The 24,059-nt window shown below is 33.4% G+C and overlaps 1 protein-coding gene and 1 long non-coding RNA gene across 2 annotated transcripts; both read right to left on the bottom strand.

The window, feature by feature from the left end:
- Nucleotides 1–711: 711 nt before the first annotated feature.
- On the bottom strand, nt 712–10,196 carry LOC143070677 (ileal sodium/bile acid cotransporter-like). Its single transcript, XM_076244877.1, has 4 exons — nt 10,136–10,196; nt 4,730–5,161; nt 4,054–4,258; nt 712–1,293 (listed from the first exon to the last, which is right to left on the bottom strand). The coding sequence occupies exons 2-4, from the start codon at nt 5,128–5,130 to the stop codon at nt 829–831; spliced, it is 1,071 nt and encodes a 356-aa protein (XP_076100992.1). The 5' UTR covers nt 5,131–5,161; nt 10,136–10,196; the 3' UTR covers nt 712–828.
- An 8,387-nt stretch (nt 10,197–18,583) lies between these two features.
- On the bottom strand, nt 18,584–22,750 carry LOC143072561 (uncharacterized). Its single transcript, XR_012977236.1, has 3 exons — nt 21,427–22,750; nt 20,633–20,782; nt 18,584–18,812 (listed from the first exon to the last, which is right to left on the bottom strand). It is a non-coding gene; the product is annotated as an uncharacterized LOC143072561 (long non-coding RNA).
- Between the last annotated feature and the right edge of the window lie 1,309 nt (nt 22,751–24,059).

Raw genomic sequence — 24,059 nt, 5'->3', positions numbered from 1 at the left:
ATCTTTAAGAACTGACGTCGGATTTTTTGCGCATTTCAAGTTTGCGATTGCGCTGGTACACTAAAGATTACATTTTTAACTAGTGTACTAATTAGAACTATTAATTTAATACTATTCGTCAAAAACTCACTGCACAATTATTGAAAAAAGTAATAGTTCGCCTAAAAAGAACAGTTTTCTATGCCCTTCTTTTTAAAAATACATGTCATCAGAGTCGACTTGACTATAACCCGATAATGATAAAAGTTTAATGCACAGTAAGTCACATTGCTGGTAATCTGGGGATTAATTTGAGCCCTTAACCACATCTGTACGCCAGCAAATGGCGATGAAACAAGTCTCTGAAATGCCCCAAAAATTTCTTAAAATTTGCTTCACCGGTAAGCTGTACCGGTGGGAAAGGGAAAGTGTTAAACAAAAATGTGTACTAATTCATACTAAACTCTGAAATATAAATTACATTTAATATAATAATTAGAGTCCGTAAAACTTGAGGAAAAGGGATAGCATGATTACAACTAGTTTAAAACTCAAGAAATGTGGCGTTCTGACATCAGTACATAAAGGTACACATAATTTGTTTAGGATCTTTAATAATGTGAATTTACGTACATTCAAAGTATTTTGACACGGCTAGTATGTTTATTGATTCTTAATTAACGATAGAATGTGTGCGAAATGGTGTGACGAATACTCATTCGAACACATTGAAATGAACATATTGAGATTTATTTTGAGAAAATCAATACAAAACACATATAAATCTGTATTTGATCAGGAGTCAACAATATGATTGAGATTCAAATTTTCACGATAATGCAAATCTTGCTACAGACGAATCTCTGCATCGTCGGATTTAATTTTCAAAGCGGAGCTGACAGCTTTGTCCTCAGAAATATCTGTACCTGAACTTTTCTTATATTTTCTATATTGTTTCATTCTTTCAGCTAACCTATAAATTCCTAAAAACACTAAGCTACAAAGTATACATGTTACACCATAAAGTAATGGAAACAAAGAAATTTCTGCAAACACGTCGTTGGTATAGGTCAACGTTAACAAGCTCATACAAAGCGGGAAATTTTGTATACCCGTCTCCAAGGCAATTGTCCTACATCTCACGTGATCCTGACGAAGTAATAGTGCTACGAGGTATCCAAAAAGGAAACCAGCAAACGGAAGAATTAGTGTTCCAACATATATCCTCCATGTTGAATGATACATGAAGGGATACTGTATACTTAGTAAAGTTAAAAGCAATAGAATTGCTAATGCACCTGCTACAGATCCAACCTGAAGAAAAAAAAACATAAAATTAAAATGGTTCAGGTATACAATAAAAAATATTTTTTTACAATAGATTTATTTGTAGTGTTTAATCATTTTGTTTTAAAAAACAAACTTTATCTACTATACATTGATTTAAAGTCGGGGTTGGTTTTGTTTTGTGTTTTTGCTTTATGTTATTCAATTGTATTTTTGGTACTTCTATAATAAAAGGTATAAACGAATTGGTTTTGATTATCTGAAGTTGTTTTGTCATTGTTATTTCCCGTATTTTGTCATGTCATAACAAAATATTTTGTGCAATTTAACCCAGTATCTGCGGCGATTTTGCTTTAGTTGGTAAATTGATTCTTATATATATATAAATTTCCAAATCAGTGTTAACTTCCAAATTATTTTCCTGTTAAACCTATTGCAAAACATGCAGAATCAACACTGTTGCCCTCTGGATGAATCTTGTACCTCATGTCAATTGACACCAGTATGATATGTTTTGATGGTACAAAGTCTCGCTTTGATAAAGTTAATCGCGTTTAATTGATGGTCGATAATGCAAGGCCATTATGGGTAATCAATGTCGTTAAAAATAACCCTCGTCGACAACATTATAAATCAAGCTTGACCACTTGCGTATTATAAATCGAGCTTGACCACTAGTGTATTATAAATCGAGCTTGACCACTCGTGTATTATAAATCGAGCTTGACCACTAGCGTATTATAAATCGAGCTTGACCACTCGATTATTAAAATATACCTACGGTAAATCACTAAACTGAACTGCATGTGCACCCTTATCACATATAATTTGCCTTGGTTAAGATACAAGTAGTTAATTAGCTTTGACAGCGGTGGAGTCACTTTTGATATTTTGGCTAAAATGGGATTGTTTCAGTTTATGAAATTGTTAGATATAACCAGTGATTGGTACCAGCCATAAAATCGTAGAACCGAGAACTGATATCGATTAAGGACCGCTTTCAAACAGGAATGTGAACCAGTATACCTGATACAGTTTGTGTTTTACAGGATTTTATATAAGTCAAAGTGGGATACATATCTAATACATATCTCATCTAAACATTTAATAGAAATTGATTAAGGCCTTGACTCAGGTTCGTCTTGATTTAAAACGGAAAACATGTAGTGGCCTTCAAGCGACATAAACATATCGAAAATTGTTATTGTATACAATATATGTTTCTTTTGACACAATGATTAGTCATCGAGTATTACTTTAATTTGTCGCGATTGTTATATTGTTTTCTTTTCATATTTTGTATTTTAGTGATACTTCAAGAATCCCACCATGACAAATTTTTATCAATATTATTATAATTTAAGCTAATGATGACCGCATATTTTTCTGAGTTTATACATTTGGTTAAGTGCACTCACTAACGCATAAATTATGAGGCATTAATCAAAAATATGTTCAATCCTCTTTTCGCCATTATATCAATTATTTTACAGGTTTTAAAGAAATAAATTTTAAATATTTTGATTTTTCAAATCTCTAGCACGCACTCATAATAATACTGTAGAACATTCAACGGATTCGTATCTTTTAAAAATATGTTTATACAGATACTAAATGAGAGGTAAACAATTTTAATGGGTCACTCCAAATTAAAAATTAAAAACAATCTTACAAAAACTATAGATAAAAAAGACGAAGATAAACAACAGTTACAAAACAAACTGTTTCTGAGAACATGGTGAATAAAGTCATTATAGATACCAGGCTTCAAATATTGGACAAAAGACACGCTTTTCGTCTACACAGAATCATCAGTGACACTCGAAGTCAAATGTTCAAATGAGTTACATAGTTACAAAGCATTGACGACATAAAGTTTGGTTAACAGTTAATTTATAATTATGACAATATCAGTGATATTTCGTGTCAACACAGAAGTATAACATTCTATAACAAATAACCTAAGATAAAAATGTTAACAAGGGTGCGTTTAAAGTCAATAATATCGAACCATTCTTAGTTATGCAACATATCTTACTATCAAATATTATTGTATGAATACCAAAGTGGTGAGTCTTAATTCAATGCAACTTAAGGTTCATTGTCCAATGTCAATACCAAAACATGTGAATAGGTTAATAGATATAAGAAGATGTATATTTAAATTTATTGCACCAAATCCTTTTTTACACTTTCACTTTTTGCTATTGACGATTTCCCAACAAAGCCAAACAAATATCCTTTTAAATATCAAAATAGATAGCCCAGCTGGGACCCATTTTTAAGATTCTCATGTACCAGGGGGAGTATACATGAGTGTTTGTCAAATAAATATAATGAGACTAAGCTCTCATTACTGAATTAATTTTTATCATCTTATCTATTTTTTTTATTAACCTGTGATAATATTAACGTCACAAAAAATACGTCACGTTTTGTGACATTGGTCCATTCGTGTGACGCACAGTTTATATGTCGGTTTTGAAGTTCTGCTGTGCTGTCATAAATTCAAGGGAGGTGTCTGTTTTTATTTTACCCTTAACATGTTATAATATACAATTATATCATATATTTGTGTATTTTTCTGATTTAATAGTTCTTGTGTTTGTTTATACTGTATTCCGGTGTTTTTGTTGTTTTCCTTTTATAGTTTATGTGTTTCCCTCGGTTTTAGTTTGTTAACCGGATTTGTTTTTATCAAATTATGACTATTAAACAGCAGCATACTTCTGTTGCCTTTTTTATATCATACATTAACATATAAACATAAAAGTAATATGACCATACCTTGACGAGAACATCAGCAACCTTTGGAAATTTCCATCTGATAAAGATTCCAAGAAGAGCAGGTCCTAATGTAAGTCCAAAAGATATAAGTATGTTAACGTATGGTATGATCAAAGGTTCATCTGTCCAGCTTCTGCTGTAGATAAGGAGATTCAAAGGCAACATACCCATGGCAAGAACTGTTGATACAGCTGTCATAGAAATACTGTAAGAAAAGTAGTAACACAATTAGTGATTGATTCAAAGACAATATCTTCAAGATTTTTGAAAATTATACATGTAAAACTGTTTAACTGTATTGATTGGTAAATGAATTGCACATGTGTGTGGTTGTTTAAATCATACCCATGTATTTTAATATATTATTTCTGTGTGTGTCTTTTCTTTTAGCAACTTCTAAAGTGCTTTAATAACACGTATACTGTCCGTTTATCTGAATTAATGACCGACTTAAATAAGAAAAAAATACTTAAAAGCAACATAATTGAAATAAAGGTCTCTATAAATATCGTTATCCCGTTATCCCCTTATCATACGACAATGCGAGTTGTGGTACATGTGGATTTTAATAAGATTGAGTAAGAAGTATTTTTTGAGTAAAATGTATATCCGTGTAGAACTTAATGATGCGATTTCTTTTCACGTTCAGTTTACACTTTGATGAGATTAATAATACCTTAGAGCTACATCTCCATCCGTCCAGTAAGAAAAGACATTTGTAGTAGTACCTCCTGGACAACATCCAATCACAAGCATTCCAAGGGCTGGTATTGGTGGAAGCTGGAGAGCATGCGCAAGACCGAATGTAACAGCTGGAAGAACAACAAACTGCGAGAGCATTCCAATAGCGATTCCAATTGGCCTTTTTAGGTGACCAATAAGAATCTTTATTTCAACAGTATTACCCATTCCTAGCATTACAAGTATAAGTGTAATCTTAACACTGAAATCGGCTGCTATTTTAAGAGGCGACTGTGAGGTTGATGAAATGGTTTCATTGATTAATGTTTCATTTATAGAATATATTTTTCCTTTACTGGTATTCTGAATGATTTGAAACATTCGTGGATCTTCCATCGCTGGATTATAACTTTTATATATAGGCTTTCTGAAATATAAATAATGAAAGATGTCTACGAAACCTGTTAAGAATTATAAGCCTGGTATCTTTAATGGTTTTCTTTTACAACCACTTGGTCGAAGTCACTGCTGGTGAACAAATTGTCCTCGGTGGTATCAAAAGCCCACTAGAAAATGCTGTTCTTTTAAATGTCGGTGCATTTCAACTCCATGTTGCATTGGTTAAAGCGTCACTATTCAGTGAGTCTTACGTTTTCGAAACGCACGTCTGGCGTGGTAAAGCCTTGGATCTTTGACAAGTTTTTATTATAGAAAATGTGATATTATCATGATTATATTCAAGATGTTAACATGGAATGTATGATGAAATTAAACTGAATACTGATTTAAAATATGTAAACACTGATGTTTTATGGCTTAGATTATACAGAAAATCGTGATAAAAATTATATAAAATTAATTACAAAACTTAGAATCAGTGATCATTCAATATTAATTGAAAAAGGAAACATTTTGAAATTCCTCGAAAAACTGCAAAGTACTAGATGATAAGAAGCATTTCTTAATAAATTGCTCTCACAATTCTAATATTAGATTAGCATATCTTAATTACATTTTCATAGAAGATAATTCATTTGCAAATCTCACTGACAATGATAAAGTTATATACATACTTAACCAATCAACACCAACACAAGTGAATAAACTAGGATCCGTTATTAAAAGGTCAATGGAAATGAGGACAGGGGACCCTTTAATATTTACTTGAACCTGTATACACATATATATTGGGTTACTTAGTTACTGTCGCATTTCAAAATGTGAGACCAAAGGCTGCAAAACATGTGCTATTTTAATTACAGATGCTGAATTCACTAGCAATTTGACCAAGAAGTCATATTTTACCAGAAGTTACGATGATCTGAATTGTAAATCGATAAATGTCGTCTACGGATTAGAGTGCAACCTTTGCGGATTGGTATACGTCGGTGAAACGAAAGGAAGGCTAAACAAACGTATGAGCGGTCATAGATCAGACATTAACCTCAATGTTAACGACATTCTATACCAGCATTTCAATCAGCCCGATCAGTCCATCGTTTCTATGACAGTTCGCATTATCGAAAAGATATACCATAGCTCTAACAATCCTAATCTTTCAACGACTCTCCGTAGACAAAAAGAAGACTACTGGATTAGACAATTGGGAACTGCAACACCGTATGGCTGCAATGACAAAATTGATGGTATAGGTATTCTATCTAGTCCTTCGTGTAACTCGGTGAATGTGATGAATATTTTCAACTCGACTCCTAGACGTAGACGCAGTCATGGTCATCGTCATTATACATCACCTTCTCTGCATGATGTCTCTATTAATGACTTGCTGTCATTCATACAAAAGCCGTTAGGTATTCATCACATTCGCACGAAACTTTATTCATTACCACTTTCAAAACTTCATTCTCTGTTCAATTTATGTTTGGAATCCACTGTTACAAACCCTCATTCAAACCAATACAAACTTCAAGCTATAATTTCGGATATTGCAAGTCACAGACTTTTTAAGCCAGTTCGCATTGGAAAAGATGAAAAAGAGAAAAGATCTTTTCTAAATCTTTCCTTTGCCAACAAAGGTCTCGATGGCGTCAACCTAGGCAATATCCTTCATCATAAATTAGTTCAATCGAAAATACCTCCTTATTTCAAAGACCAGTCTGTACCAATAATTTCTTATACCTATACCAAACCTATTGCAACTAAAATTTTCAATTACAAACGCGTTTTGCAGAATCTCGATATTGACGACTTCAAGTCTAAACCTGCTGATTGCACTTGTGCTAGTTCCCAATTCATATATAATCCTGCTGGCCACGTTAAGACCGGTGACCTTAACATTGTTAATAACACTTCTCTACGAAATGTGTTATCGAAAGGTCCGAAATATCGTGAGCCTAAATCCATCAATTGGAAATACAACTTTAAAATTTTGATGGACTCAGTCGAGGATTATGCCAGGCAATGGGCTAAACGTGTAAAGGAAGACGTAGACACTCTATCCGAATGGATTAAGGCAGTGAGGTCTTTAATACAAATCAGAATCAAGAAACTGAATGGGTCCATCAATGCCCATGCTACGTCAATCTTTAAAGACCCAAATGTTGCTAAACACTTATCCGACCTCCATGATAAATATGTTGTTGTCCCCGAAGACAAAGCCCCAAATAACATCGTTTTTGTCTGTAAAAGTCACTACATTAATTGCTTGATAAACGAATTAGGTATAGACAATTCACTTGGAAACTCAACATATACCCTCACGACACTTACAAAAGAGGAAATCCTGGATAATCATAGGTCTGTTCTTTGTTCCTTTGGTATTTCAACCAAAGATGAAGAACTGGATGTTCCATCACTGTATTGGATACCTAAACTACATAAGTGTCCTTACAAACAACGGTATATTGCTGGGTCTTCCAAGTGCTCCACGAAACCTCTTTCTAAATTATTAACATCTATTTTATCAGCAATCAAAGACGGGCTTCAACGTTATTGTGAAACTGCCTATTCTAGAGGTGGCGTGAATCAGATGTGGATACTTAAAAATTCCAAAGATCTTTTAGAGTACATACAATCTAACTCTCTTTCATTTTGTAACAGTATTAAAACATTTGACTTTTCTACTCTTTACACAAGTATTCCACATTCCAAACTAAAAGACAAATTGAAAGAGTTGGTATTACTTTTCTTCATAAAAAAGAATGGCCAACGTAGATACAAGTATCTTGTCTTAAGGAGGGATAAATCATACTTTGTAAAGAGTCACTCTGATTCAAACAAAAAATTCTCTGAAACCGATATTATCAAGATGCTTGATTTCTTGATTGACAACATATTTGTAACGTTCGGAGGACGTGTTTTTCAACAGACTGTCGGCATCCCAATGGGAACAAACTGTGCCCCTCTACTTGCCGACTTGTTTCTTTATTATTATGAGGCTGACTTCATGCAGGAACTTCTTAGGAAGAAAGATAAGAAGTTAGCAATATCCTTTAACTCTACTTTCCGCTATATAGATGACGTTCTTTCACTAAACAATTCAAAATTTGGTGACTATGTGGAACGCATCTATCCCATCGAATTGGAGATAAAGGATACTACAGATACAGTTAAGTCGGCTTCATATCTTGACTTACATCTAGAAATGGACAATGAGGGTCGGTTGAAAACTAAACTTTACGACAAAAGAGATGATTTCAGCTTTCCAATTGTGAACTTTCCATTTCTAAGTAGCAACATTCTAGCAGCACCTGCATACGGGGTATATATCTCCCAATTGATACGATATTCCCGTGCTTGCATTTCCTATCATGATTTTCTTGATAGATGGTTACTGCTCACAAGGAAGCTATTAAACCAAGAGTTCCAAATGGTGAAGTTGAAATCATCCCTTCGTAAATTTTACGGACGCCATCACGAGTTGGTTGACCGTTATGGAATAACCGTTTCACAAATGATATCGGATATGTTCCTTACGTCGTAACTACAATCCCCTTCCCTTTCATGAATGTGACCTACCGAATTAGACTATTTACCGGATTTGTAATCACATAAGCAACACGACGGGTGCCAGGTGGAGCAGGATCTGCTTACCCTTCCGGAGCACCTGAGATCACCCCTAGTTTTTGGTGGGGTTCGTGTTGTTTATTCTTTAGTTTTCTATGTTGTGTCATTTGTACTATTGTTTTTCTGTTTGTCTTTTTCATTTTTAGCCATGGCGTTGTCAGTTTGTTTTAGATTTATGAGTTTGACTGTCCCTTTGGTATCTTTCGTCCCTCTTTTATTGTCTCCCTTTGTTTTTGTTTTTGTTATATGTCAAAAACTGTAAAGTTGATATGGCCAATAAAATTTGAAAAAAATTTGAATTGACTTGAATTGAAAAATAATTTATCAATTAAAAATATCGGCAATTAAACTCGATTTTGTTTGCCAAAGATGCTATAATCTGTGTATTTCTACAATTTGTTCTTGAAAAAAAACATGTTGCTTTCAGTGTCTTATATAGTTTCTGTGTTGTTCTGTTTTGTCTTATAGTTTTAATGAATGGCTATTATCTATTTTGAATTTATTGAACCATAAAACTAATTTTTGACTCTTCGCATTGAATAATCCGCGAATTATGTAAAATGTGAAGAGTCTAAAATTAGTTTTATGGTTCAATAAAATCAAAATAAATTATTGCCATTCATTATAAATAAATTTTTATCAAAAATAAGGCTCAAGGAACATTTTATATTATTTATATTAACAATAACAACGTTGGCGTATGAATACACAACGTCAGAGTGGGCGTGTCGCCATCAAAATTGACAACATTGAAAATAAAACTAATAATTTTAACCAATCAGAAGACAGTCAATACACCAAATTTATCTTATTCTGTGTTGTTCTTTAAGCATGGTGTTATCGATTTCTTTTAAACTTTATTAATTTGATTGTCCTTTTGGTATGTTTTCATAGCCTCCTTATTTTTCTTTTATATATATAGGCTTATTTGTTATTGTTGGTATTGAAATTGTTCTACTTTGCACACCGTAGATTATGTCCAGTTTTATAATTGTGCAGAACATTTGAACTGTAATTAATTACCGGCTAATGAATATATTATTATGGTTGATAATTATAAATATTGATGAGGCTATAAAATATTTGAAAAATTCTATGTTATACTATCAATAATATCATCTGAAATGCAATTGAATTTAAATGCTATCGGACAGTTCTTTCGAATATAAAAATAACATGAAACACGTGCTTTAATTTGCGAACTAGTATTATAATAAATCATAAAAGATAGATAACCTTCAAATCAATATACATAATTATGTTCCATAATATTTTTTTTTTGCAACATGACATAAACATGTCATAAATAAACTTTCGAGCTAACCCAAACTTATGATATATAGTAGCTATACGGATGTTATTGTTCAAATCTTACCTTTCCTGTTTTATATCAATAATCTTAAAATGAAAAATCGTCTGCCAGAGTTGTATAAAGAAAGACAATCAATGGAAACAAAAATGCACTTTAGTAGTATGGTACGCCATTATCGACATAATTATTAGTATATTAAGGCGACGGCATGTATTTATATAGTACGACTATACAAATACTTCGTGGCGGCTATTTGATTTTTTAGGGGATAGGAATATATCAGGAGGATATGTCCAGGCTGAATGTTCATTTCAATCTGTTGTAACTTGTATCACTGACTTGTTCATATGTTTTATTTATTTTTGAGCACAATTGTTTCTTAATTATTTAAAGTCATAAGAAACCTCAAATTAAAAAAAAAAATGCATATGTTTTTTTTATAACTCAATGGATAGTTTTCATTATAAAACGTATGTACATATACTTTTTTCTGAAGAAAATTCTTTAATTTATTCATATTTAGAAGAAGTTTACTTTATTATAATTGCTTCCTTCTAGGAAGCAATTTCCCCGACATATTCTCCGTATGCAAAGTGACCTCAGTGTGACCCATCTCGTAAAAATCCGGTGATCGCAATACGCATGGATGTCCTTAAAATAAACTATTATCTGAATTTACATGTTAAACACGTGCTCAATTTCCATGCTTTTTTGTTGATATTTTGTTGTTTGTTGACAAACAGGTGACAATCGTTAAACTTCGGCTTCAAAACACGAATTTTAATTACCTGCCATATTTTCACAACACTGACCGATTGAAAAAAAAATTGACGATTATACGAAATCTATGCGAAAAATATGAAAAAATCGTGAACAGAAGACTAAGTTTATGATGTTTGAATGCATTGGTTCAAGAATTGGAAGAATATTATTTTTCACCGGTCACTCGTTTCTTATGACTTTAATTAAGTCACTGCACTACAACGCATACGGTTATCTACACAAAAGGTCATTAAAAACATATGGTATGTACTTGGACAGAATTCAAAATTATAATTGAAAAGCAATTTCATGTTAGTATCTGAATTTTGGAACTTTGTCAACAGGAACACAACACATTTATATATACACCTATATGGACTAAAAGGCTTTGGTGACAATATTGACCTTGAACTTTAAATTAGATCTACATAATACATTGTGTAATCTTGATTCATATATAAGAGGTAAAAGGTACTTTTATATCAAATATCATATACGGGTCGTTGCTGAAAAAAATTGCATGACATTGACCTCTGCATTTCTATCTTGTTACCATATAATAGCAATATTTGTTCTAAATAATTATTGTTTTGAAAAAAAATGTATGCTTCTATTTCTGACAAAACCTTAGCCCTTGTAAAATTTTTATAAAATGATCAACTGTGGCAAGTATGGACAAAACATTCAAAGCTTTTAAATTGTGATTATATGTTTGACACAGCATAGGTGTCTAGCTATGTTAATTAGAATATAAAATAACCTTGTTGATACATATTGCATATCAACTTCACAAGTAATACATGAATTGACGGTGTTATCGTCATACCTTATCATGTTTAAAATTACGTGTTAAATTTCCCGTTGTTGTCCTTTTGTATTTTTAACCCTTACTATACGTGTATCCATTTTCAATCATATATACTTATGACGTTGACCGGTACTTATACATCCCGATATTGTGCTTTTGTCAATTTTTAGTTCTTGTCCTTCATATTTTTGCTTATGTCTTTGTCTAAATTTTGTGGGTCGTTGTTGAAACAAGTAAATTTTTTTTAGTGATGAAGGTTATATGGTTATATTATGATGTTGACTGCTGTATCCCAATATTGTGCTACTGTCTCTTTGTTTTGACCACGTGTAGTGGAATTCTGTGCAATTGTCATGAGGATGAGAGGTTGAACTAGAACACAACACATTTATATATATATGGACTAAAAGTCTTGGTGACAATATTGACCTTGAACTTCCAATTTGATCTACATAATACATTGTGCAATCTTGATTCATATATAAATATCACAGAGAAGCAAGTCACTCGAGAAGAGATCGAGAATTCGTCGAGTAGCGATCGAATTGATCGGGAAAAGACCGTGTAGAGATCGAGATTGGTCGGAATACAACATAATTTCCGATCAGTTGTTGTATTCCGACCAATCTCGATCTCTACACGATCCTTTCCCGACCAATTCGACCGCTACTCAACGAATTCTCGATATCTCTTCTCGAGTGACTTGCTCCTCGGTCCTTCCTCGATTGTTTTTGACATGTCAAAAACTCTCGGGTAGATGAGCAGATCGATGACGAGTAGGGTAGACTATCCCGAACATCCTTGTCGATTGAGTCAGACCAGTCTCCCGATCACGTAATTTGTCTTGATCGGGCTTGGTCGAGTTGATCTGATCGGCAGTGTGAACCTAGCTTTAAGGGCGTACTTCACAAAGATCGCTGTGCCACGGTTCGTGAGCACGATTCTACTCGCAGATACATGTACTGCGCTACGATCTAACGTCGATGTTACTACTACCTTACTACAACCACTAGACTATACCTTATTAATGCGACCCAACCACTACGACTATTCTACGGTTATGCTTAGCTGTTCAAGACCATATCCTTTACAAAAGTCGATTCTAGCACGATCAAGCCCGGTGTCCTCATCACGCTCTTCTTAAGACCTGACTACAATCATATTACTACGACCATTTCCAGCTCTATAGTCGTGCTCATTGTCATTTTCACATAAAGATATAAAAGCTCTCCAGGTTTTGTTTGTATGTATTTTGGACCTCGTGTCTCTTTTTTCCAACGGGCCAACCATGCATGACACATATCATTGTGTCATCTCCACTATCTTTCATTAAAACATCGATATTTGATCTACATTGACCAGCAATATGTTGTGATTCCGGTTGGATTGGTCGGTCTAACATTTTTACTGGATCAGGATAACGCCCGAGGACCTCTGTCTCTACCACTATATATATTACTACTACTTCTACTAGTATGTTTTTGTTCCAATGATAAAATTATTGAAATCAATACAAAACGAAAAAAATACCGGATTTTGGTAAAAAAAAAAAGGGGGGGGGGGTGTCCTGTCCACATGAACTTATGCGCAGAATAATCGTGGTGAGAAGAGAACGTGGTACAATCGTAGCGGTATCGTTGTATAGAAGCGTAATGAGAACGTTGTAGCAGAAAAAAAACCATGAAAATAACGAATTTTCCGCGACGTTTTATGCTACTTATATATACCACGACCTCAGCACGATTTGAATTTATTTTATATCGCGGTGAGCGTGGTGCGATCGTGGTCTAGTGTGACGAGGGCATTCGCAATATCCGCCCACCACGAAATTTAAGAGTAACTCAAACCGATTTTGAAGAGAGAAACATAGGTTAATTATTCGTGGATGTCTACCTCGTTTTACCAAACAACCGTCTTTGCAATAATTTAATCATTCTACCATGATGCTTATCGTCAATTCCGATTCATTTTTTAAGATTTAGTAGTTAATATTTATTTTAGATACATCCATAATGAACAGGCAACGGTTTGATTGTGATAATCAGGCTGAAATCACATATTACTATCACACATTTATGACAAACCGCTGGAGTCGCTTGCAATTTTTGTGATCAAATCTTCACGAGAAGGGAGTCCAGAATTTACCATGAAAACACACAACATATGGGGGAAACCAAACACGAGTGTCAGTATTGTTATTTGAAATTTAAAACAAAAGTTCAGCTTAACGCTCATTGCAGAAGATCACACATCGAGCTTGGTAATCAACTAAAGTGTGATAATTGTTGTAAAACATTTATTTCGGTTTAGGACGTACCAGGAGCACAAATTAGGCTGTGGAAACACACAAGAAAAAAACTTCAAGTGTCCAAAATGCACATCTGAATATACACATCAGAGAAATTTGCATAGACACGAACAAATTAAACACAATACCCAACAAACACGTCTGTGTACTGTATGTGGAAAAGAGTACAAATACGAGTCACCTCTGACTAGACACCTGTCAACCAAACACAAGGAAAGTACATAGATTTAGTATCCCTCACGTTACATAAAAAACCCAAACTTGAGGCTCTCAAGAGCCTGTGTCGCTCACCTGTTACTGTATTTACTGATGTCTGCCATCTTGGTTGGTAGGCAGGGTCATTACACTTTTTTTAAAAATAGATACCCTAGTAATGATTGTGGCCCATAGTTTTAGAAAAGAAGATTTTTGTACAAGTTACAAAAATGACGAAAAGTTGTTCAATGTTGACTATAAAGGACAATAAATCCTTAAGGAGGTCTCTGACAATTTTGGTTATGTTGACTTATTTGTAGATCTTACTTTGCTGAACATTATTGCTGTTTACAGTTTATCTCTATAATAGTATTCAAGATAATAACCAAAAACTGCAAAATTTCCTTAAAATTACCAATTCAGGGGCAGCAACCCAACAACCAGTTGTCCGATCCATCTGAAAATTTCAGGGCAGATAGAAATTGACCTAATAAACAATTAAACCCCGGTCAGATTTGCTCTAAATGCTTTGGTTTTTGAGTTACAAGCCAAAAACTGCATGTTACCCCTGTGTTCTATTTTTAGCCATGGCGGCCATCTTGGTTGGATGGCCGGGTCACCCGACACATTTTTTAAACTAGATACCCCAAAGATGATTGTTGCCAAGTTTGGTTAAATTTGGCCCAGTAGTTTCAGAGGAGAAGATTTTTGTAAAAGATTACTAAGATTTACGAAAAATGGTTAAAAATTGACTATAAAGGGCAATAACTCATAAAGGGGTCAACTGACCATTTCAGTCATGTTGACTTATTTGTAAATCTTACTTTGCTGAACATTATTGCTGTTTAAAGTTTATCTCTATCTATAATAATATTCAAGATAATAACCAAAAACAGCAAAATTTCCTTAAAATGACCAATTCAGGGGCAGTAACCCAACAACGGGTTGTCGGATTCATCTGAAAATTTCAGGACAGATAGATCTTGACCTGATTATCAATTTTACCCCCATGTCAGATTTGCCCTAAATGCTTTGGTTTTTGAGTTATAAGCCAAAAACTGCATGTTACCCCTGTGTTCTATTTTTAGCCATGGTGGCCATCTTGGTTTGATGGCCAGGTCATCGGACACATTTTTTAAACTAGATACCCCAAGGATGATTGTGGCCAAGTTTGGTTAAATTTGGCCCAGTAGTTTCAGAGGAGAATATTTTTGAAAAGTTTACGGACGACGGACGCCAAGTGATGAGAAAAATTGACTATTCAGGTCAGGTGAGCTAATAAAAAATGAAATTTACACTTACTAGGTAGGATCTTGAATTTCTGATAGTAGATTTAGTGAGACAAAATGTATTTTTCAACTGATTACTTCAAGGAGGCTTTTCCTGGTAACCTTTATAGGTCTTCATAATACAACTATGCTATTGGTGCATGATGTTTACTATGCCCGTGTTTTGAATAAATAAATAAATTTAAAGAATGACATTTACATGTATACTAGTATATCAAAAAGATTAATAAGCAATTTGCTTCATTTTTTGCTCAGGAAGTTAGTCATTGGAAATATACATTTTGTCCAATAAGTGCAACTTTTCTTTAGTTTGATCGTTTTGTCAGTTTATGGCCGGGTTGCACAAAATGCAAAACCAGCTTATATAGTTGGCCGAGGACGCCCATACTGTATAATGAACCATAATAATTGATTTCAACCTAGATTCACAATTTTTTCCAGGAAAAAATGTACAATTTGAATTTCAAAAACTTTTATTTTACTTCATTTTCAAGTCTTTGCATCAGTATTGTTTTCATTTGTAAATTTGAATTTCAAAAACTTTTATTTTACTTCATTTTCAAGTCTTTGCATCAGTATTGTTTTCATTTGTAAATGGTACAAATGAAAACAATACTGATGCAAAGACTTGAAAATGAAGTAAAATAAAAGTTTTTGAAATTCAAATTGTACATTTTTTCCTTTTTTGTACCAAACTCAGTTTACAGATTTCAAACCTCTTAGAAGTATAGCATAACTTTTGAAGAAGCGAAAATTCGTTATCAAATTTTGTTGTAATATTTAAAAACTCCTTTTATAGTCTATCTCATATTGATAACGGCTTTTTCTGCACCCCGGCCATTTTTTTAAAAATGCTAGTGTTAGATGCATTTGTTCTCTTTGTTTATCATTTGTTATATATTAGTTTTTTTTTATCTTCCAATTTTATTTTACATTTGTTATTTTTTTACATTCTATCTCTTTTGATTTTCTTACTGTATTACTATTTTACATTTGTTGTCCTATTCTATTTTATAGATATTTTTTGTTTTTGTTATTTTTGGAATGTATTTACATACTTCTTAACTGAGACTGTTTCTCTTTGTATTTCATTTATTGTTTCATTTACTTACATTACATTATTTACGAGCGAATACATGATGTTTTTGTTCTGGTTTTGTTTTTTTCTTTCCCTTTGTTCTTTTTTTTAAACGCAAACTGAAATATCTACATAGCCCATATTGCTGGTGTTTTGTGGTAATAACACTCTACAAATTTATCGTCAAGATTTTTCGGCTAAACAAATCAATCTTTAATTCACAAAAAATCTACCACGCTTATATATATCTAAGATTTGAGATGTGGTATGAGTGCCAAGGAGACAACTCTCAATCCAGATTACAATTTGTAAAAGTAAACAATTATATATCGAAGTACGGTCTTCCACATTGAACATCAACCTACAAAGGGTTCCAAAAGTTTCTAGTGTAAAATCATTCAAACGATATAATCTTTATAAAAAAATAAAACGAGAAACATTTATGTACCACATAGAAAAAAGACAACTACTTAACATGATAATTCTCACGTAGGACAATTGCAAACAAATGCAGCGGGTTTAAAGTTTTTAAAAGGTACCAATCTTCAACCTTATCTGACACAATAGCGTAAATCAAATCATAGAAAGACACACTGTATGTATAGATTATCAAATGAAACAAGTGAAACTGCGAGCTACTGCTCACTGATGATACCCCCGCCGCAAGTGGATAATATTAATAGTGTAAAAATATGCAAGTGTTCGGTAAACAGGAAGTTGTCGAGTGATGAATCTGAAAACGCATCACACGGTATAGCTGACTTATATAAATCCTGAAACCAAATTTCAGAAATCCTTGTATTGTAGTTCCTGAGAAAAATGTGACGAAAATTTTCAACTTGGCTATCATGTGTAAAATCATACAAGTGTTCGGTAAACAGGAAGTTGTAGAGTGATGAATCTGAAAACGCATCACACGGTATAGCTGACTTATATAAATCCTGAAACCAAATTTCAGAAATCCTTGTATTGTAGTTCCTGAGAAAAATGTGACGAAAATTTTCAACTTGGCTCTCATGTGTAAAATCAGACAAGTGTTCGGTAAACAGGAAGTTGTCAAGTGATGAATCTGAAAACGCATCACACGGTATGGCTGACATATATAAATGTTGATACCAAATTACAGAAAGGGTGGATGTGTAGTTCCTGAGAAAAATGTGACAAAAGTTTCATGGGACGGACTGACTGACGGACGGACTGACGGACGGACGGACAGACAGACAGAGGTAAAACAGTATACCCCCCCTTTTTTAAAGCGGGGGTATAATAAATAGGAGACTATTTAGGTAAATAGAAACATAAGAAACAACTGGAACTAATCAGAACTTCTTGTTAATCAATTTCAGTAAAATCGTCTAAAGTCAATATGAAAAATACAAGCATTTGCACCGAATATCAACACTTAACAGTATTTCAATGCTTTTCAGTGGCAGATCCAGAAATTTTCATAAGTTGGGGCCCACTGACTGACCTAAGAGGGGGCCGGCTCCAGTCACGCTTCAGTGATTCCCTATATAAGCAACAAAATTTTTTCCCAAAAAAGGGGGGCCCAGGCCCCCTGGCCCCCCCCCCCCTAAATCCGCCTCTGCTTTTCTAAAACACAGTATAGTTTTGATATTCAATGAGCTAGTGATAGCACACAATCTCATCATTTGGATTCCGTCGCCGTTTTTCGTCTGTCGACATTTTTCGAAATCTACTCCTTTGAAACGACTAAGTCCATTGGAACTAAAATTGACCAAAATCATCATTAGATAAAAAATAGTTTTGATAGAAAATATCATTAGCATGAAAAGATCTACAAGTTTTTTTTTTTGATCATCAAACATAGAAAATTTTTCATATACCGCTTTTAAATATTCAATATATGGCAAAAAAACCCAAAAATTAAAACGAACTTTTATTGCTTGCTTGCGATCTCTTTGACTTAATTCTTGCTTGCTATTTTGATAATTTTTAAAAGAAAATTTATATTCTTTAAACAAGTTGAACTATCAAAGATAAATGAAAACACCTATACCAGCCATTCGAGCATTGAAATGAGGACGAGGCATTATGTCAGAAAATATCACAAATGTAAAAATTTTATTCATACTCGAAATTCAGAATAAAACACAAAAACCTAAACACTATTCAATCCTAAGCGTTTTGAAGGAAGGATCTTTGTCTCATTTATGCGATACGAATATTGAGTTCTTATGGGTAAATTTCCTTTAGCTTGCTCTTTTAGATTGGTGAACTTGAACGGTTTGACTTTTCTTGTTCGTCTTGTTCTTGCTTTGGTGTCAAAAAAATGGTCTCTGAAATGAAAATTGATTATATTGTAGAATGATGATAACAATGACATCGCAAGAGAATTATAGTTACATTTGTACTAGTATTACATTTCTGATTTGACTAACGAACATAGATAGCTTCCTCTTCTAATTCAATAACAAGAGTGCACATGCTGAAATGTCTCGCCTTCTATACTAATCATTGATATTATGTTGATAGTCCTAAGTATAAAGCTAAGCTTTATTACAACTGTCACATAAACTTAACATTAACCAAGATAGATAACTAAACAAAGACCAATGAACCTTGAAAATGATTTCAAGGTCAGATGAACCATGCCAGGCAGACATGTACAGCTAACAATGCTTCTGTACAACATATATAGTTGACCCATTACTTATAGTTTAAGAAAAATAGACCAAAACACAAAAACTTAACACTGTGCAATGAACTGTGAAAATGAGGTCACGGTCAAATAAAACCTGCGCGACTGACATAAAGATCATAAAATATTTCCATACACTAAATATAGTTGACCTTTGGCATATAGTATTAGATAAAAAGACCAAAACTCAAAAACTTACTTTTGACCACTGAACCATGAAAATGAGTTCAAGGTCACATGACATCTGCCCGCTAGACATGTACATCCTACAATCATTCCATACAACAAATATAGTAGACCTATTGCATATAGTATGAGAAAAACAGACCAAAACACAAAAATTTAACTTTGACCACTGAACCATGAAAATGAGGTCAAGGTCAGATGACACCTGCCAGTTGGACATGTACACCTTACAGTCCTCCCATACACCGAATATACTAGCCCTATTGCTTATAGTATCTGAGATATGGACTTGACCACCAAAACTTAACCTTGTTCACTGATCCATGAAATGAGGTCGAGGTCAAGTGAAAACTGTCTGACAGACATGAGGGCCTTGCAAAGTACGCACATATCAAATATAGTTATCCTATTACTTATAATAAGAGAGAATTCAACATTACAAAAAAATTGAACTTTTTTTTCAAGTGGTCACTGAACCATGAAAATGAGGTCAAGGACATTGGACATGTGACTGACAGAAACTTCGTAACATGAAGCATCTATATACAAAGTATGAAGCACCCAGGTCTTCCACCTTCTAAAATATAAAGCTTTTAAGAAGTGAGGTAACGCCACCGCCGCCGGATCACTAATCCCTATGTCGAGCTTTCTGCAACAAAAGTTGCAGGCTCGACAAAAATGGTCCAATTATTTCCTCTCTTGAAATCAGTTCATTAAGCATTGCATTTTTTTTCATTTTTTGGAGAAATTATTTTATATAATCTTTTATGATAATCTTAAGAGGTACTCCAACAGGTGCGTATTTCGACACAAATTTTCTCATTGGGGTAGATTTGGCCAGTGTGATCTTTTACTGATAATCTCTTCTGGACTGTTTCAAAATACTTTTGGGGTTGAATAATATCTTACCAAGACTTATTTAATATACGACATTGATACATAAAATTTGAAATTTAAGAACTAAACTATAAAAAAGATAAAGTTTAGTTAACAGTTCCATAAAAAATCCTAGCTTTTCAAATCAAGGGGAGATAATAATTTTGAATTTAATAAGACATCTTTGTTTTACATTTTCAGAAAAGAAAACAAATAGGGCTTATAATATCCTACATTTACTTGTATTTGCTGCTTCTGGTTTATTCATTAAACGAAGTTATCTCATTGATTTATAAAAAAATCAAACCGAGCAATGTTTCCTTAAAATGGATTGTGAGTCAACTCTTTAAAACAAAAGGGGACAATGTTGCATTTGAGTTTAAACAATTAACTTACTTTGGAATTATACAACAAATCCAACCATTTGTTCTACAGAAGCAATTTAAAGAGTCGTCATCTTCCATGTTTGGGTCCTCTACACTTATGTCATTCTCAGTTGAAACAGACGGATAAGCTGCATCCTTTTTAGTTCTTATAAAAAATGGTCTGTGGAAGAAAGGTCAAATAAGAAGTAATGAATAAATGTAAAATTTATGATAAATCTCTTTACACAACCGTCATGTTATTTCGCCTATTATTTAGGATGTGAAATGTTAAAACTATATGTGTACAAGTAAAATTATAATGAATACAATTTGCATAAAAACCTTTTGTTTAATTTGTTGGTATTGACTTTGAACTATCTTTTAGTAACTATGTGTAGTCTCAGAGGTCTGTAATAGAATGAGTCAAGGTGTTAAAGTTTTTGAATGTGGTATAACTGCAAATCACCTTCTATCAAAAAAAAAATAAATAAAACTCAACAACTCAATTCAGAACAGGTGCTTAGGCAGATCCAACAATTGACAAAATCCATAAATTATTTAAATGAAGCTTAAAAAACTGAATACGAAATGTCAATCGAATGCATAGAGAAAAATGACGACCGTTTATATAAAAGGAAACCACAAATGCTAGACAGGCACCAATTCATTGACTACGATCCTGCAACACGAGGCAGAAATGCAAAGAATACGACGAGGTTAAACATATATGTAAGCACCCATGCTTTTCATACCCAGGAATAGTTTGTGCATTTATCAATTTTAAATGAACAAAACAAAACTTATTTAATTGAAAGTTGTACCTACTTATCATTTTTCATCTTCATTGCAGTGATGCTTGTGAAATCAGAAATATGTTTTTCCACTCCTTCTTTAGTAAGCACACCTTGTCCCCAGGGATCCATCTCTTGCATAGTGCTGAAAAAAGATTCAGAGCAAAGAGTATTTGGCGCTCGGACACAGTATGTTACTTTCTTAGACAGTGCATAAAGGAACAACTTTGCTTCATTGCTGCTTCAAAGTCCTTCGTAGAGTATATGCGACAACCCCTTTATCCGAGCACCGTATGGGGGAAAATCTCCAAAGTCAACGTCCTGTTTTAGCCAATTTATTAGGTGCATTTGTTTTTTAAATCTTTCTATTGCTGGTATACCGGGTTCATCATCGGCTACATATAAACTCTAACGAATAATTCAACAAAAAGTCGCTTCCTTTTCGTCCAGGTGATATACCATTTAAAACAGAGTCGAAATGTTCTTTTTGAAACTTCAAACCATCACAGCCCAGAGCTCTATATATTGTTCTACCAGTCACTTTCATTTTTGACCTCTCTTTGAACCATTTCTCTGACCTTTGCTTGACAGTAACTAAATCAGAAACGTTCACACTACTTGGCAGCTTTTCAGGTGATTTTACAATTCTCAAGTTTTGTTGATTCAAAATTGATAATGTTCAATTTAGCATATAAATGACCGACACCGTTAACGAAAGCACCAGTTTTGCAAAGGCATTTTTGAAAATTTGTTATTTGTTCAATAACGTTTTCTATCTTCCAGATGTTTGTTTTGCACAAGTCAATAGAAAATGCAAATTTTGATTTTCTCCTATCAACTCCATCGACTTTTTCCATCAGTTTGTTCAGTGCATATTCTTTTTTACATTTTAGGTTTCTCAGCTCGTGTAGATGTCTTGACAATATAATGTTTGTAGCCTTTAGCTGATTTAAGACATTAGCTTTCATATCTTTAGGTGTCAAGAACACATCATTTGTTGTTTCTTGTATTTGGTTAAGTTATTTCAAGTGAACGTAAAGCTTCTATATCTTGGTCTCTCACTTCTTGACTCTGTTGTAACGTCATGTCTTTTTCAAACCCCAACAGATCTACATCAGCGCCTCTTTTGACTTTTTCCCCCATCAAACATAAGAACAAACGTCTTTGAATCCATATTACGAATAGCTTTATATTCGATCATTTTCTCCATTATACAAGACTCAAATGTTACAGGCAAATCATTTCCAAATGGATTTAAATCCCAAAGAATGCTTTCAGACGGACATGTAAAATTTATACGAGATTTAAGTGGGTCGAAACGAGTTGTTGCATTTGTCAGCTGTTCTGTTTCATTTTTCATACCAAAATTGATAATGTTCAATTTAGCATATAAATGACCGACACCGTTAACGAAAGCACCAGTTTTGCAAAGGCATTTTTGAAAATTTGTTATTTGTTCAATAACGTTTTCTATCTTCCAGATGTTTGTTTTGCACAAGTCAATAGAAAATGCAAATTTTGATTTTCTCCTATCAACTCCATCGACTTTTTCCATCAGTTTGTTCAGTGCATATTCTTTTTTACATTTTAGGTTTCTCAGCTCGTGTAGATGTCTTGACAATATAATGTTTGTAGCCTTTAGCTGATTTAAGACATTAGCTTTCATATCTTTAGGTGTCAAGAACACATCATTTGTTGTTTCTTGTATTTGGTTAAGTTATTTCAAGTGAACGTAAAGCTTCTATATCTTGGTCTCTCACTTCTTGACTCTGTTGTAACGTCATGTCTTTTTCAAACCCCAACAGATCTACATCAGCGCCTCTTTTGACTTTTTCCCCCATCAAACATAAGAACAAACGTCTTTGAATCCATATTACGAATAGCTTTATATTCGATCATTTTCTCCATTATACAAGACTCAAATGTTACAGGCAAATCATTTCCAAATGGATTTAAATCCCAAAGAATGCTTTCAGACGGACATGTAAAATTTATACGAGATTTAAGTGGGTCGAAACGAGTTGTTGCATTTGTCAGCTGTTCTGTTTCATTTTTCATACCAGACATAAAACGAAGAAATCTGCCACCAAACAATTTGCGACCAATCCAAAACCAGGTGCTCCACAGGGTGCAGCTTTATACGACTGCAGAGGTCGAACCCTGAACAGTTGGGGCAAGTATGGACAAAACATACAAGCGTGATACAGCTCTGAATTTGGATTGTGATCAAATTTTTGACATTATATGGGTTTTCTACACAAAACAAATGTCAAGATTTTACAAATCAATTAAAGATTTCTTATTTAAATCTAAAATTAAATAGTTGACACAGCATAGGTTTCTGACACAGAATGAATGTGGTCTAATGAACTTAAAATATTTTTTTTTGCCTTTGAGCAATTCACTATGCTGTTGAATATTAATCCTCTCAAAAAAATGTTTGAAGAAATTTTCTTTTTATTTATGAAATCTGAAATAAGAAAAATTTAACCCCCCCCCCATTTTCTTTTCACATCCCCCTTTCCCCTTTTCCAAAACTGATATCAATTCAAATTTCTAATGCAGTTTGCAACAATAACTACTCTTAAATACATCATAAAATATTAAAATGTAAAATAAAGTGCTTGTTATCACTGAATGGTAAAGATTGGTTGGTAGTAAAAGTGA

Source organism: Mytilus galloprovincialis, chromosome 4, assembly GCF_965363235.1.
Source record: "Mytilus galloprovincialis chromosome 4, xbMytGall1.hap1.1, whole genome shotgun sequence".
NCBI classification, from domain to species: domain Eukaryota; kingdom Metazoa; phylum Mollusca; class Bivalvia; order Mytilida; family Mytilidae; genus Mytilus; species Mytilus galloprovincialis.
The sequence above is the reverse complement of the archived record's forward strand: the minus strand, read 5'-3'. Positions and strand labels throughout refer to the sequence as shown.

What these genes read in the sequence shown, in the direction of transcription:
- LOC143070677 (XM_076244877.1), bottom strand. Translation starts at nt 5,130, where the DNA reads ATGGAAGATCCACGAATGTTTCAAATCATTCAGAATACCAGTAAAGGA. An exon ending in GATGGAGATGTAGCTCTAAG is followed by an intron (nt 4,259 to 4,729) that starts GTATTATTAATC and finishes CTTTTCTTACAG; the next exon opens with TATTTCTATGACAGCTGTAT. An exon ending in TTGCTGATGTTCTCGTCAAG is followed by an intron (nt 1,294 to 4,053) that starts GTATGGTCATAT and finishes TTTTTTCTTCAG; the next exon opens with GTTGGATCTGTAGCAGGTGC.